The sequence below is a fragment of the Pygoscelis adeliae genome, unplaced genomic scaffold (assembly GCF_000699105.1).
Source record: "Pygoscelis adeliae isolate BGI_AS28 unplaced genomic scaffold, ASM69910v1 Scaffold121, whole genome shotgun sequence".
NCBI classification, from domain to species: Eukaryota; Metazoa; Chordata; class Aves; order Sphenisciformes; family Spheniscidae; genus Pygoscelis; species Pygoscelis adeliae.
The window spans coordinates 4,242,633-4,259,397 of NW_008824359.1; the positions used below are offsets into that span (position 1 = coordinate 4,242,633).

General features: G+C 41.9%; 2 protein-coding genes across 2 annotated transcripts in view; one reads left to right on the plus strand and one right to left on the minus strand.

Annotated features, from left to right (window-relative positions):
- Positions 1–5,372, plus strand: part of PLA2G7 (phospholipase A2, group VII (platelet-activating factor acetylhydrolase, plasma)) — a 10,748-nt gene extending 5,376 nt beyond the window's left edge. Inside the window, exons 7-11 of the mRNA XM_009319671.1 lie at positions 1,357–1,499; positions 1,770–1,861; positions 2,244–2,417; positions 3,079–3,227; positions 3,599–5,372. Coding sequence (XP_009317946.1) covers positions 1,357–1,499; positions 1,770–1,861; positions 2,244–2,417; positions 3,079–3,227; positions 3,599–3,702 — 662 coding nt within the window. The 3' untranslated portion in view covers positions 3,703–5,372. The remainder of the gene's footprint in view (positions 1–1,356; positions 1,500–1,769; positions 1,862–2,243; positions 2,418–3,078; positions 3,228–3,598) is intronic.
- Positions 5,373–6,173: 801 nt separating this feature from the next.
- TDRD6 (tudor domain containing 6) overlaps positions 6,174–16,765 on the minus strand; it is a 12,192-nt gene continuing 1,600 nt past the window's right edge. The window contains exons 2-5 of the mRNA XM_009319740.1: positions 10,406–16,763; positions 9,854–9,972; positions 8,671–8,760; positions 6,174–6,203 (exon numbers count right to left, since the gene is read on the minus strand). Coding sequence (XP_009318015.1) covers positions 6,174–6,203; positions 8,671–8,760; positions 9,854–9,972; positions 10,406–16,763 — 6,597 coding nt within the window. The remainder of the gene's footprint in view (positions 6,204–8,670; positions 8,761–9,853; positions 9,973–10,405; positions 16,764–16,765) is intronic.

Below are 16,765 nucleotides of genomic sequence, written 5' to 3' on the forward strand. Positions count from 1 at the left end.
ATGTCTGCAGTCTTCTGCCATGATTCAGGGGATATATAAAAATGCATCGAGTCCTGTGTTCCTGAAGATGGGAAAGCCAACAACAACTTCTTCAGAGCATAAAGTACTTCCTCAACAAAGCTTTCTCATGAAGTTGCACTGTTGAGCTTAGCTGTTTCTCTTCTGGTTCCACTCAACCTTCTGTTTCTTCTCTGTGTCGTCACACTTTTGCTGCCCAGCCCAGTCTTTAAGTGACACAGAGTTGAATTTAAATGTTTGTGTGGCCTTAGGCTTGCTTCAGCTTTTGTTTACTGTTGGATAGCAAGATGTATCATAGCTGCTCTAAGGGCGATGTTTGCTTCATCATCTTCAACACACTTTAACATGGTTTGTAGCAATGTAGACAATGCAGACTTCCCAATTATAAGCAGCATCCATGCTAGATATGATATGGCCATACTGACGAGCTCCTCCAAGCACAGACTTACCTTTAAAATATGGGAGTGTTTTCTTCCAGCTAATGCAAACTCAGCCAGGGAGGTGTTTCTCCTTATCTCCCTGGGCCATACAGACAGCAGGACAAGTGTCATTTCTTGTGTGCATACAACATCCTACTTACGAGTCTCAATACATAATGTCTGAGCTTGCAAATAACCTCCAGAAGCCGTTGCCTGCAAATTTCACTAGTAGAGAAATTGGGAGATAGAGATTTATTTGAAATTCAGTGATGCACAGACGTCTTGCTTTCTGCCTACAGACTGCAGTTCCCAAGGACGCTACTGTTCTTTGGTTCTTTTTGAAGCTTTTCTTTTACTAAAATACCAAAATCAAAACCACTTCTTATACTGAACAATGAAAACCTTTATTTGCAACAGCTTTACTACGGTTTTCAAGAATGTGTATGTATATAAAACAGGAAGGGCTTCTTGGCTCTTTCTTATTTTGGGTTTATCCAGTGTAAAGACAGCTTCAAAGCTATCATGCAGATGGGGCTAGTGATGTAATGACATTTGCTTATCAAAGTGAGCACGAGGAGGAGCAGCAAGTCAGCCTTCCTTGTAGTTGTGTGACTTAAGCCTTTGTACATCACAACAACCCCTTCTCTGAGTAGTGACAAGACAAAGGAGTCGAAGCTCTTTGGCGCATGTTATAGAGATACATTCCTCCACATGCAGAGGATCTACACAAGACCTTTGGACCTCCAAAAGTCAGTTTTGTTGTTGTTTAGACCTTGTCAGAGTTCTGTTTTACAGTTCCATTCTGCAGTTTAGAATAGTTGTTACTGTATCAGACACTTAGGGGAAAAAAAAAAATCAGACCAAGTCTTGGGTCCAAAGGGTCAGCAAGCCTAGCAGTTGTCTGATAATTCCTTCTACTGCTCTGCCCCAACTTCTCTTTCTCCCCAGGTGCAGCAAAGAGCGCAGGAGTGTATCAAAGCTGTCAACCTCATTCTTAAAATCAATTCAGGAGAGGAAGTAATGAACGTACTAAATTCAAACTTTGACTGGAATAGCTTAAAGGTTAGTGAAAGGCAGTGACTGCATTTTGTAAAATGCCTAATAATGCTTCTGGTTTCCCTCTTCCATTTCTAAACTGGTTCCTGTAAACTGTTCTGAAGATCACACCGTAGATCTATGAACATATTGTCAGGTCATCCCAAGCTGGATAGGTAGTAATGGAGCTGAAATGATGCTCTTCTTACTTCAATAGGATCTATTGCCTAAAATATTACTCCCTTTTAAAAAAAAAAGTTTGGGAAAGAGAAAAAAGCACCTTCATTTTTTTGACAGGATTCTGTTGATACTAGCAGAATAGCTGTGATGGGACACTCTTTTGGTGGTGCTACAGTTATTGAAAGTCTCAGCAAAGAAATAAGATTCAGGTAAGTACACAAAACAAGGCAAAAGACATTTGGTACTTGAGAGGTCTGGAACAGGGGAAGAAAAGTTCTGTTTGGCATGTCCTGTTTTTTCAAGTCATGCTTCCTTCAACTGTGGGGATGTCATATTGTATCATGATACTGTGGGACCCTGCAGAAGCTCCTGTGCCCAGCTGCACCTGGCAATGGAGACTGACAAATGCAATAATGGATTAATTCTCTTCCCCCAGAGTAGAAATAATTTTGAAACAAAATGATTAACCTGTTTACCTGTTCAGTATCATAGGAAGTTGCTCTTTCCCATGTCTCCTGCAAATCAAAGCATGCTGAGAACATCGATACAAAGCTTTCTGCTTCTGTGACCATATCCAGTTGTTTCTGGCAGGTGTGGCATTGCCCTCGATGCATGGATGCTTCCAGTAGGTGATGACATTTACCAAAACAGCGTCCAGCAACCGCTGCTTTTTATCAACTCTGAAAAATTCCAGTGGGCTGACAATATCTTAAAGATGAAAAAACTCAGCTCCAATGACACAAACAAGAAAATGATCACTATCAAGTAAGTGTCCAGGATCCGTAATTTCTGTGGTTGAAGATGAATCTTTACTCTCTTGTTGGAGTCGTTTGGTTACATGTAACTGCAGAAAGACAGTCGCTACTTCCTCATGGCCCAGGTTTTCACTGCATGTTTAAATTAGACAGCGATAAGTCCCCCACTGTGGAGACAGAGACCTCTCTCAAAGCAGCCAGTAACCCTAAGTTTAAGATACTCCAAGGTGCGTATTCCTGCCTTGGGGCACAAGTTTTGCTCTGGGCCTCATGCATCATCTGTGTTTTAACACTTTAAATAGCCTTCTGGGTGCAGTTACGCACTCACCTAGTGAAAGCACTGCGTACAGGGGAGCAGATGGCTTTATCATCCACCTTATACTCAGAGCAGAGAGACAACTGGGTCTTGAAGTTTTGCCAAGCCTACTCTTTATTGCCATTGGAATTGTAGTGACTTAACAGTAAACACGTTCAAAACTTCCTCCCTTCTGTGGTTAGGACACAATTTACTGCTAATCTTGCATGCTTATGAGATTAACCTGTTTTGTCATCTGCTAAAGAAGACAGCATAAGATGTATGACTGTCTTTGAAGAAGTCCGTGCAACCCATGGCATCTTTTAATCAGATGACTTCATTCTTATAAGCCTGTTGATCACTGTTCTATTTGCAGGGGGTCAGTACATCAGAGCTTTCCTGACTTTACCTTCGTGAGCGGAGGAATCATTGGAAGATTTTTCAAATTAAAAGGAGAAATAGATCCAAATGAAGCTATTGATATAAGCAATCATGCTTCATTAGCCTTCCTGCAGAAACATTTGAGTAAGTATCTGTTTACATCAAAGTATGAAGTTAAATTAATACTTAATTCCTATGAAGCTTTTTATATAACCATTCTGTTTAGAACAAGATCAAGAGCAAGTGTCACAAAAGTTTAAGTAGAAAAAACAGACCCTTTTTCTAGAGGTTTGTTAGTTACTTTTGTAATCTAAGCAATTCAGAGGAGGAACACTGCAGTTTTGTTCTAATACATAAATACCTGGAGTGCCATTTTTGCCTCCTTAAAACATCATGCCTCCCCTACTTTGCCAAGTTGATTCATCTGTCCTATAATTTAATTTTTCAGTGTAACTTTACAAAAAGCTGACTACTTAATTCGTTACCACTTGGGTTTTCTTTCCCCCATTTTATAGGTCTTAAGAAAGATTTCGATAAGTGGGATTCTCTTGTGGATGGCATAGGACCCAATGTTATTCCTGGTACCAATATTGACTTATCTCCAGCTGAACTGGAATAAGGAATACAAAGAAATACTGAAAATGCCACGGACATCAGGACACTAATGTTGGCCAGACATTGCTCAGAACTGTGATAGCGTTGGCCACCTACACAGCTTTTGGGGTATGGAACAAAAAAAAGATAAGGCATGAGGTTACATTATCATGAAACTGTGGAGAGGTTTTAGTTCAAATGAGGTAGTGGGATTCTCTGAAATACTGCAACAGGGTAACTTCTGCTTTATAGGCAGCTGGGGGAAAAAAAAAATAAATCACGTGATGGTCATTTAAAGGCTTTTTCTAGTTTTGACTTAGAATCAAGTTTGCAGAGAGAGAGATTAAGCTCCCAGGAATTCAACTAAAGTTCTGCTTACCAAGCTTGAAGTCAGTTTGCATCCAGCAAGCCTTTTCTGCAGTGTAAGAAAAAAAATACATCAATCTTTAATTTGTTATTAAACTACTTAGTATTTCAGCTGTGCTCTAACAACAGTTGAGAGTTGGAACAGGTTTTTTTCTCCTTCTAGTTAGAAAGGTGCCAGTGGAAGGTCTTCAGAACTGTCTTATTTTAATAAGAATCACAGCAAAAGCTACAGGAAATAGTTTAAGGTAACAGCAGAGAAAGGTGTTTGTTCAGACACAGGACTTCTCATGTGAACTTAATCCACTTACATTTAAGATCTGTATTTACTGCCATATTCAGAGGATGTTTCTATTCCAAAAGCTGCTGAAATGGTCACTCTTGTTGTAGCAACTGTAATTCCCCTTAGGCAAAGCTCCAAGCAGTGCCTCTCTTGTTAATCTCTGTATTACCACTGTTGTAGGTGAAATTACAGAAGAGATGCGTCACTTCTACCACTCCCTTTAAAAAGGGGTATGTAAGCATTGCTTGATCATCTTGATGTCTCTCATGGTTATAACACTCTCCAGACACTCGTCTTTGTCCAGGTACTAGCATTGCTGTCTGTGTCTGTCAGTAGAAGCCGTTGACTACGTGGTTGGCCAAAGAAGGCTCCGATTTTTAGAACAAAACTCTTTGAAGTTGCCACATGGAAGGCTGACTTCTAAATGAGTAAGTCAGTCTTGCAAAAGGGGGACTACTTCTAACTGTAGCCTATTTGTTTCAAAATTAGGTTACAAACAAAACAACTGAAGCAAGCAGAACAAGCAGAGCAGTTAACGGTGTAATTAAACATTTATATAATCTGTGATCTTAACATGAGATTGCAACAACGTCTAAGACTTGTTTTTCAGAATTTAATTAAATTCTCTCCAGCCTACCATCGTGCATGTTGATTCCCTTAATAGAGACAATACAAGTGTTTCTCTTACCGAGTGAGCACTAACACTTGAGGTCTACTGTGATACTCAGCCAGACTATTACATTGTCAGAGATCTTGGGTTCCTAAAACATTACGGCAGCATGAAAAATCCATAGCCTCTGAAGAGGAGGAAGAACCTATGCTATACAGGAGCATGGAACAGGACTGGAAAATAGAAACCCCTTTTCAACACAAGGTGGAGAATAAACGGTGAGATAAGCTGCATCTGTTTTAAGGAGAAGTCCTTACCACACTGTACACATGCAGCAGCAAAACCATTCTACTAGGTCTGCTTCATCGTCATAGGAAAAGCTTCATCTTTCCTTAGTGCAATTAAGGCCATGTCATAAATACAAGTTCTATTTTGTACATGACTGATGTTTCAAAGCATTCACCATAGCTCACAGTGCTCTAGAGAGCTGTTTAGGGTCAAAACAGAACCAGTAACTGCAGAATGTGCATAGCTACATCTAACTGCAGTAGTACAGCTGAAGATAGATACTCGGTATGCACACAGCATTTGGGCTTATGCACAGGGAAAGAACACAAGTCATTAACAAAACACCGATCAGTACATGCCAGCCAAAGCTTTATTCCAGTTTCTTCCATTGCTTTATAACAGCACCAAATGCAAGACTTCAACCCAGAACAACTATGTTCCCCTACAGAGAAAAAACTCCTCCCCTCACAAAAAAAAGAAGATACCCTCAACTTTTCTTGGAGAAAAAAGAAAAACCATTAATGCAACTTTTCAAAAAGCATACATCAGAAAGCAGTACTGTGCAACACAGTAGCCTATACAGCAACTCACAAGAAACTTTTGTTCAAGAACCACCCACCAACAGCTAGATGCACAAGTTGGTGCACACACACATTCAATAAGGAACACCAGTCAAGAGGCAAATTCTTATTTAAGTAAAGAAAGTACAGCTATAAGAAGCCAAACTGACAATAACAGTCTACCAACAAGCACTATTCCTTGACAGGGAAGTATGGTAGTGACAGGCATTTGCTCAGTTACATAGAAGAAACACTCAATGCTTTGCTTGTATCCTTGTTCCCATGAAAACATGTTTTCATGGGAATGTTCGTGTACACAGGTACTCGCTCAGCTTCATGGCGTGAACATGTCACTTGGTTTCAGGAATGTTGGAGGACATGAGAATCTTCACCTAAATCTGAACTGCAGCAAGTTTGCTTTTCTACAGGGAATAAAAACAGATTAGACCCATCAAGATGTTTTTATAAACATGTATAAATGCTTTAATACTTAAAATCATAGCTCTACAAGGCTTCAACATATGTAGATGTCATCAACATATTGGACTACGTTAAAAGACTATACTTATGCAAAGTTATCATATAAGGGTAAGACAGTTGAAACAACAGAACTGCGCAAGAAGATGAAGCTAGCAGTGCTCCCAGATTTCAGTTTACAAGTTCAAGTCACTCCATCCCTCAGTGGGCTTAGCATAAGCCACTGCAGGAGTTTTTGCATCCTGTGGATTGGGTACCTTCTACTCAAACTGCCTTTCCAGGCAGTGGCCCACATGTGCAGCAAGATCCAGTTTGTGCCACGTGGTTGCATGACCTTAGCTCACGTTTTCTGTGCTGCTGCTGAGAGGGTGCATACACTAATACTGTGCAAAGCATTCAAGAACACAGACAGTGGGCAAATTTGGACAATAATAATTAGCAACCAAAGGGGAAAACCACTAAAATTAAGTGGTAAAAACTGTAAAAGTATTATCAAAACCAGAAACAGCAAGATCAGGAATAATCCTGCATTTGAGGGAGGATTTGTAGATTCACCAGTTTAACATTTTAATCAAGTTTTTTTAATTAGTTTTTTTGCCCAGCAGGTAACTAGATCTCTGTTGCAGGCTTCGTTATTTGTTACCTGTAAAGCAGTCAGCTTTTTGTACAGTTGTACTGAAATACAATTACCAATTCAATCACTGAAAACACAAATGCTATCTCTACTTAAGCTTAGTTCAGTCTCCATCAGGCAACCACTGGTCAAACACAGGAACAAGCTGCCCAGAGAGGTTCTGGAGTCTCCATCCTTGGATGGATTCCAGACCTGAAAGGACGGTCCTAAGCAACCTGATCGAGTTGACCCTGCTTTGAGCACCTCCAAAGGTCCCTTTCAACCAGAACTTCTCTGTGATTCCACAGATTATAGAAATAGTCTGTCATCAGGAAGAACCTGTACTATTTTGGTACACAGAACAGGTGTTTGCCAGTAACACCTCAAAATTTTTAAGTAACAATAAAGATGTACATGCACTATTCACAAACTATCCTTACAACTAAGATGGTAATATTATGAGTTCAGATTCATAGACCAAGATCTATTAAGGGATTGGGACATTCAAATCCCAAACTACAATGCTTAGTTGAATCTGCCTAGCAGTCACTCGCCTTGCCTCAGAAACGTGAGGAAGAGTAGCATGCTGGTGGCCGATGCTCAAAACCCTACCAAAAAAGTCTGTAACTTAGGTGTACCACCCCAGCTTGTCCAAGAGACTCAGTCCACTAGGTTGAATAAATAAATACTAAATTGATTTCTAATCAAGACAGAGTAGCAGCTTTCACTGCACGTATGCACCATTAAACTGACAGTACGTAAGCTAATGCTACTAAGAAAATTACAACAACAGTATTAAAGTAAATACGTGTTAAAAAAGTTTCCACTGTATTTTCTAAAATAAAGCATTTTCTAGAAAATTAGAAAGCAACCAAACACCAAGTACACAGCCTCTTTGGGAGGTTTAAGGTAGTCTTACCTTGAAGTAAGGGCTCCTCTGGTAAGGACCGCGAGTTTTCTGTTGCAGGGGTTATTGCCTAAACAAAAGGGGATTCTGTTAGGAAGCTGGCACTATTGCCAAGATAGTTTTCCGTTGAGGTTCTTCCTTTAATACTAGACTAACTTTTTACATCAGCCCTGCTGGCCTCTTATTTACCACTGTTTTCCCCCCTTATAACTCACTACAGAAGTCTTCCGCCCACTTTCCGCTTTGATGCAAAAACTGCATGTGAAGAATGAACTGGAAATTCATTCTGTTATCATCAGTAGCATGGCTGACGACCCGAGTTTTGGGTTCCAGACATGAATTTTTGCATTCATTGGTACTTCATGAAGAACACTGGTGAAAACCTTACTACCATTTCCTAATTACTTCTATTATGAAGCATTTTTCATGATTTACCAGTTAGTTACATGCTGTAGTAGCATGATAGGTCAAAAGCCACCATATCATCAGCATTGTTCTACAGTTCTTGATTAATAGTAGTCTTCCAGTAACATTTCTTCCTTTGAGCTGTTTTCACTAATCTATTCCCAGACTGAATTCACAGTCCTCAGGCCAAATGGCTGACAGTTTATATAAATCAATTTATGTAAACTATTTATATAATAGCAGTTATATAATAGATTTATACAAATGTCTATAGTCTCCATAGAGATCTATTAGAGAAAGAAGGACAATATGATGTCTTAAAGAAAAATACTGTGCTTCTAGCTGTTGGCACGAATGCACAGATTTAGATTAATGCTACTTTGCCTTTCTATTCTCACAGTGACACAGGACTAATCACAGCTAAACTCAGAGCTCCCTTTCTAAAAGTCAGTACTGTCCTGCCCAGTCCACTACCACACCACCATACCTCAGATGATCTGCAAGCCCAGTCAGGAATACCGTTCCAGACATTCTCAGGATCCACAATCTCCTCATTGCCACTGGAGAGATTCAAGACCTGTACAGACAGAGCCAAATCTTACCTAGCACAGCAGTGGATCCTGAGAATACACTCAGCAAATAAGACAAAGTAGTAGGAAAACACAATTGAGGGTTCCCTGCCTTTGAGAAGGCTTTCAGTCTGGACCTTCAAGGAAGAGCAAGTTAACCTCTAATAAAGCTGAATATCGCTACTGAATCTGCTCAAGGCTCTCCTGGGTTTCTAACCCAAGTATGGTGAGAGAGGAAGGCCGGAAGACACCTACTAGATCAGAACCAGCAGGAAACTGATGAATAGGGATATCACTACATACCTGACACTGACACTCACCTGAATGCAGCTGAGGTTAGCTTTAGATACCTAAGGAATCCACTAGCACAAGAGCTGGCTTCCATGATCTCAGGCATTCGATCTTCCAAAAAGTTACTTTTATGAATGCTCTTTTGGATTTGCAACCTTAAATTAAAACTTAAAGGCCCTTTTATGTAAGTATAATGTCTGTGCATATGTGTACATATGCTCACACTCCCCCTGAACTGGAAGAAGACTTCTCATTTATCCCATAGCTTAAACAGCAGTAGAACAAGGCAGCCCATTAGATTATAATCTACTGTTAACTCCCACCAAGCACTAATTCAATACACATTTCACTGAAGTAGGAGTAGTTGTGTATTCATTATTAATGACAGTATAATTTAAATTTCTTCCCAAGTTTCTACTGTTCTAACACTAATTCCTCAAAACATCAGTAAAATAATGCCAGGTTTCATGGGCATTTAATGGTAACACAGCTCCATAGCAGAACATTAACTTGCAGGCCAGATAGAACCACACACATATGAGTATGTATCTCAAACTGGAGCCAGATCCTTTAGTCTTTGCAGTCAATGCAGGGGAATAAGACGTGAAGGGAATATCAAGTGTTGACATACAGCATCCACTCGGTTTGAGACACTGCTGTTTCTATGTAATCTGTAAGTCCAGAATCAACCTTTGCAATACTAAGTCTTAAATTCTGTAACAGACTTCTGGAAAATATTCAAAGTTTGGAGGAAGACCAGAGAAGGACTGGATCTTAAGAATACAGACAGAGTATTCAAACCATACTTACCCTGGTACCTTTTTCAGATACCTCCAAAATGCGAGCCTCGCACCATTTTAGAGAGGTCCACACCACACATTTGGAACCAACAGCAAAGCCCTTCAGATTACAAGTATACTCATTGTGTTCTACAAAAATGATGACATATCAATGAAGGAGGAAGAAAAAAAACCCACACAAAAACAACCCCTCCAAAACACTCAAATGCCTCACAGCCCTCCTCCCATACTCCCCTGCCCCCCAAAGTATTGCACGTAAATATTTGAAAGTTAAAAATCTGTCACCGTGAACTGGCTTGAAAATGCATTTCACATTCAGAAATAGATTTCCAATCATAAAATCATTAACCTCTCAAAGTCAGATTAGTTGCTGTTAGACTGTCACACTATCCATGATACTACAGTTAGTCTGATGTCCATAACCCATCAAAGCATACTGATGTTAACACTAATATAGTAACTTATTAGGGAATAAAATTTAGGTTACTACAAAAAAGCTGTTCTCATGCTTGAATGGGCAAAACATTTTGATTATTTAACTCCTTAAAATCAGATAGTTTACCTGCACCACAGTCAGCCAAGTTCTCATTTTGCTTTTTTTCTACTTCATCCCCAGGCTTACTGTCTGAAGACTGCACACGCGTATTTCCACATTCTTTAAATGAGTCAGTCAAGTCTTGTTTCATCCATTCTTCCATGTAACAGTCATCTTTCTTCTTCTGCCACTCCTTATGTTTCTCAACTTTGCAGTCACATGATTTTACAGTGCAAACAGGCCTCTGATTCATTAAGTCTTTTGTAAGAAATGAAAATTGACTTCCACTGTTTTCAGAACTTCGCAGTGCGGCGTGTTCCAACCCTAACGAGTCCTCCTCCCCATCTTCCTGAGATGGCTGCACATCAGGCAGCACCAGTTCCAGAAGCTGCTCAATTTCGGCACCTAGCATTGACAGCATGTCATGGGTCTTCAGGTCCAGTTGTTTCTCAGGTCTACCACCAGATGAAGACAGCCTTAGGGGAGGAGGCTCTACTTCCATCCAATCTTCTTGTGTAGCTTCTGCTTTAGGAACTCCAGACAAATTCAATTCCAGTTTCTTTGCCTTCCCTCCCAAAGAAAGCTGAATATCAGATGGAATCAACTCTACTGTCTTCTGTCCATCGCTAACTGAAGGCCCCAAGTTCTCTCTCTCATTAAGTGATGGTAAGATTTCAAGAAATTTGAGAGCTGCCAACTCCTCCGCCTCCTCACTCACAACTGGCAGCTCAAATGATTCCCGTTCCAACACTTTCTCTCTTGCTTCACTGCCCAAAGCTGTCTGCATTTCAAGTGACTCTATTTCCAGAGCTTCCTTTGTTTCTTCACCAAAGCAGGACTGCGCTGAAAGTGCCTCTAGCTCCAGCATGAACTCTTTTAGATCATCATATGAAGAGTGCATTTGTAATTGATCCAGTTCTAACATCCCTGTTTCATCACTCGAAGACGACTGCACCTGGAGCACTGGCAGTCTTGGCAGTTCTTCTTGTTTGTTTCCTAGGAAAAGACTGGCTGCTGAAGCACTGCCTGTCAGTTCTGCTTTCAGCTCAGCATCCTCTCGAAACAGTACTTCAGATAACTCATGTTCTGCAGCTTTCATTTCACTCCCCAAAATATGAAGACTGCAGCTTCTCGTTGGTTCTAGTAATACATTGTTATTGCTTTCTCCTTCAGATAGAGGTATCTCTTTATCAAAGTTGCTTTGATGTTCATCTGTTTCACATCCATCACCAGCCTTCCCAGACATATACTCAACAGCTCCCACTGACGCATTTGCTTCTACAGTATTTGAACACCCAGAAGTTATACCCAGGAAAGGTTCAGAACAAAGTAAAGCGCTTTCACTTTCTTCTTGAGCTAATCCACAAACAGCAGTAGTTTCTCTTTCAAGACAAAGACCAGTATCATTGTTTGAATATCTGTTTTCCTTTAAGGGGTTCTCAAGCTTTGAGAAAGCGTTGTCACCAGTTCCTTTATTAGCCTTCCAAAAAGACTTCATCTCTTCATTAATACTCCTGCCAGAAGCTTCCAGCTTGACAACAGACAGAGGGACTTCAGAAGCTTTATCTTCCTGAGTTTCTATTACTTCAGCTTCTAATAAGAGGTCTTCGGTCATATCATAAAACTTCTCTTTTGCTTCACTAAGCCATGAGCCCTCTGAGGAATCGAAACCTGACAGACAGCAAGCAAATGCTTGATTAGGTATTTTGAGCAATTCACATGGAATTTGTCTGACCATCTCCAAGCTAACAGCTTCCTCACTTCCGTAATCCACATGCCTAACAACTACGTTGTCACCTTTTACACTGCTGACTTTAGCTCTGTAGAACTTTCCATCTTGACTGTATTTTGCTAGACAAACATCACCACTTTTAATACAAGATCTGCAATCGTTCAAAGAGTTTAGTCCAAGGTTTTCAGCTTCCTCTATTTTTTCCTCTATGTAATCCATGTCTTCTGTATCAGCACTGCGACTCCAAAAGTATTCTGGACCATTTACCACCGTGACATAAGTTTTTACAGTCTGACCTGCCTCTGGAAACTTCCAGATAAATGATTTACAATCACTTGCACTCGAAATTTCATTTTGTGCCTGAGGAGGCAAAGGCTTACACACAGTTACCATGTCACTGTTCTCTCTACCAAGTATTTCTGTTGAACAAGATATTTCCCTACTTGCAAGATCTTCATCAGCTAAATCCACTGTTATAATACCTTGATGGTCACTGAGAATAACTTCCCATTTATCCTCAACCTTCTCCACAAATTCACACATTAGCAGAACATCACTTGTTCTCTTGATGAAGTAAACCACTGCTTTCTCTGCCCAGTCTGTATTTTTTTTGCATTTAAGTCCACCTAGGAAGCAGTGAATACTTATTGCTGGAATAGATGACAAGTCTTCAGGGAGTCTGTGCGCTTGATCAACATTAATTACTGAAGTATTACCATAATCAATATATTGTATACTTATCAAATTGTCAGAAGTCTTCTCTGTTACTACAGCTCGATACCACAGGCTGTCTTCTGAATAAACAGCACTGATTAAGTCTCCTGCTTGGAAGAGTTGTCCACAAGGGTTCTTTGCTTGTGTCCTATTGTTTAAGTTTTCTGAAATGCTGTTAAGCTGAGCCTCGTCACTTTCTAGTTGAACATAAAAATCCAACAGATCATTTACATGAGACACATACACTGACACTTTAAGAGCTGGCACTATCTTCTGTTGCAGTAGATCAGATACATTTTTAAGCATTATACACCCGCCTTCAGCATCAGATTTGATATCTGACCGTGTATCCATCTGGACAGAGAGCAGAGACTCCTCCCCTGCTTTATTTAACAAAAAAGCATCCTTCTTACTGCTAAACATTTCATCACATTCTAGTAATCCAGCTGCCAGATCTCCCTTCATAGCAGGCTGGAAAGGGCTTACATCTTCTTCTTTGAGGTGACTCTTGCTACTGCCCCCTCCTCCCTGGGCTTCAGAGCTGCATTTTTTTCTTTCAAGAGGCCTGCCTGCATTTAAAGGGGACTCTGCAGTTGCATTCCTCTCATTCACATCTGTGTCTCTAGAGCACAAAGTTTCATTTTCTACATGCTTACACAGTCCTGTATTGTTTATTAAGCTTAACTCCTTCAGTTTTGCATTAATTTGAGTATTACCATCAAACAACTCAATCAACAGTTTACCATCAGATTCCTTTGCTACTACTACCGCTTTTAATTGCCTTTCTAGGACAGCTTGCTTAAACCATGTTGTAGCTTCTTTGGGAACATTAGATATATCAGATAAGGAACACTTTATGGCCTGCATTGGCAAAAGCAAGATATCACAAGCATCACTGGGTAAAGGAAGCAGATGATCTTTCTCTATTGTCTCTGTGTTCCCAAAATCCACAAAGAAGACTTCTGTATTAGGTTCTGTTTTCGTAATTACTCCCCTGTACCAGTGATTATCGGTATACTTTGCTAGACACAAGCTCCCAGACTTTTGCAAGGTTCCTAAGCTGGTCATTGTTTCACTTAGGCGACTGATGTTATCGGTAAGCTGTGCTAAGACATCTGCACATCTTTCAAGCTGGCAGTAAAATGTCCATGGATCATCAACATGTGTAATATAAACATCTTCCTCACTCCCAATTTTGATACCATGCATAGAGTAATAGTAAGAATGAAGCTGAACTGAGGATACCAGAGGCTTTTGAGGAGATAAAGTTCTGGCCACACCCCTCTCAGTCAGAAACTGGCAAGCACTCTGAAAAGGCGTCATTAAATCTACAATGTTAAATAGCTCCTTATTGTTTATCGAAGCCAAGGCAAATATTGTACACTTCAGTTCAAAGTGAGATGATGAAGTATCAACAAACTCCTGAAAAGCCTGAATCGCCTCTTCATCCCAAGCAAAAGGATCCTGACCATTTGGCTGGATTAAGTTGTAAAGGCTGCACCTGAATGCCTGAGCCTCTAACCTAAGAAAGCATTCATTAGTTGAGCGGAGGTTTGTTAGAGAGACCACCTCTCTGTTGCCATAGTCAACATATATGACTTCTACTTTTCCTGCAGAAGAAACTTCACTAACAATTAAAGCCCTGTACCACTTTTCATCCTCTGAGTACTGGGCTAAACATACAGAATTTGGCCAAGCATGTGGGTGGGATGAATTTTCACAATACTCCTGAATTTCAGCCATTAATACTTTAAGGTCATGGTAATTTCTACTTAACTGACACCAAAAATAACTAGGATTTTCAACGCATGACACAACTACATTAACTGTGCTTCCCACTTCTAACTGACCTCCATAAGAGGAACTTGGCTTCATTTCCACATAATTCTGCCTCCAAGAGACGGGCAGGTTTTCCTTGCCCTCATACTTCTGAGCAGGAACAGATTCACTACTTCTAGAATTGTGAATGGCTGCAACAGGGCTCTCTCTGACCATCGCAGCCATGTATGGATTAAGTGCTCTATCACTTCTCTTTAGATCAGATTCTTCTCCAAGCCTCTTCCCTGCATTTACTTGGTCTTCCTCCCCAGCATGTGCTGGGGAAGAGGCCTGGCTCACAGCCTTAACAGATGATTTCTGTAGAGTCTCAGGTACTTCACACCTCTGGTATTCAGCATACCCTCCCTGGGCCATGAGTTTACTTACACTTTTCTCTCCTAATTGGGACTGGTCAAAAATTTCAACCATGTATTTGTCACCCTGCATGCTCAGAAAATGAACCTTTAGTCCCTTGTTCAGTACAATCTCTCTGAAGGCAGACAGAGATGCTTCACTCCAACTCCCACTCAGAGCAGAGATACCTGCCAAACAACACTTCAGAGCTAAAGCAGGTAGTTCCCTGAACCGAGGAAGCAGCTCCTTTACCGCACACCGATCTACAGTTTCCGTACTGCCTCTGTCCACCAGGTGTATTTCCACCCCACTGTCCAGTACCCTGGTGATCACCGCTCGATAAAAGGCACCCTCTTTCCCACGGGCACAACAAAGGGATCCAGGCTGTAGGTCCCACCCGGCACCATCCAGCTTCGTGGCATGGGAGTAAAAATTCCACATGCTCTGCCTCAGCTGCCTGAAGAGCCGGCGATGCTCATGGAGCTGGAGCCAGAACTCGGATGGGTCTCGGAGGTGGGAGACCTGTGCGTCATGGAACGCACCCAACTTCAGATGCACACCGACTACAGGAGCAGAGGCCAAATCTTTGTGCATTAAAGCAACAGGAGGTGCTCCTGGTGGCAATTCCAGTTCTTCAGCTGTGGATTCTTCTACTTCCAGCTGCTCCTGAGCCTCAGTTCGGCTGACCTGTGTATGGCTGCTCACCAGGCAGCAAGCCTGCACCCCAAAAAGACGGTTCAAGTTGATGCCGTTTTCCCCGTACAGGCTCACATAATAGAGATGCTCGAAGGAGTTAAAGGCTTTGATGCGAGCACTCACTCCTTTGCCTAGCACCAATGCTTTCAGCTCATCAATGTGCGATGGGGACCAGCCACAACCCCCATCCGAGATACCCTGAAGAGCACATGGATAAGTCACCACAGGCATGCGAAAACACTCAACAGGCAAATAGCGCAGGTTAGCTCTGGTCACAGTCTCCTTCCTGCCATAGTCCACAAAGATCACCAGAGCCACTTCCTGGTCCTGCTCCCCAGCAATAAGCTCCAGCAGGAGTGCACGATACCACTGGCCATCTATGCCACGGGCAGCACAGGGTGAGCCCACTTTGGGTATTAAATCCTGCTCCCACCGGTCATAAGTGTGGCGCATGGTATCAGAAAGGCAACGGATCTCCTGGGACAGGCTCTGCAACTGGCAGTAGATGTGGTGTGGGTCAGAGACATGGGTCACTAGAACAGGCTCTGTCACACCCAACTGAAGCTGCGGGTAGAAGTAATCCAAGGCAGGTGACACAGGCTGATAGGAGAGCAAAACATGGAGAAGCTGTGGCACTGCAGAAGCTGCAAGGGAACTTGCCGGAGGCTGCAGCTTGAGCTGGTTCCTTAAGTGGCCAGAAGTCAGGCAGCGCCTGAGCACCTGGCAGAACCAACTGGGAGTGACCTGCCTGGCCAGGCCCAGGTGATGCATCTGGGCCGCGAGCTGGGGCAGCTCAAGCACTATGAGCTGCGGCGTCATCACCTCCCGCACCAGGCCAGACACCTCCTTGCCATGCAGGTAGCTGAGGAACTCCATAGCCTCCACCGTCCAGGTGGAGACCGGTGCATCCCCACAGGATGCCACCCTGGGGCATCCAGAGGGCACGACATCAGCCACAATACAGCCCAGCACCTCAGGGGGCAGGTGGAAGAGTTCCTTGCAGCCCCGCGCCAGGTAATAGGCAGACGTGACCACCGTGCAGCCCTCATCAAGCAGGAACACACGGTAGTCCT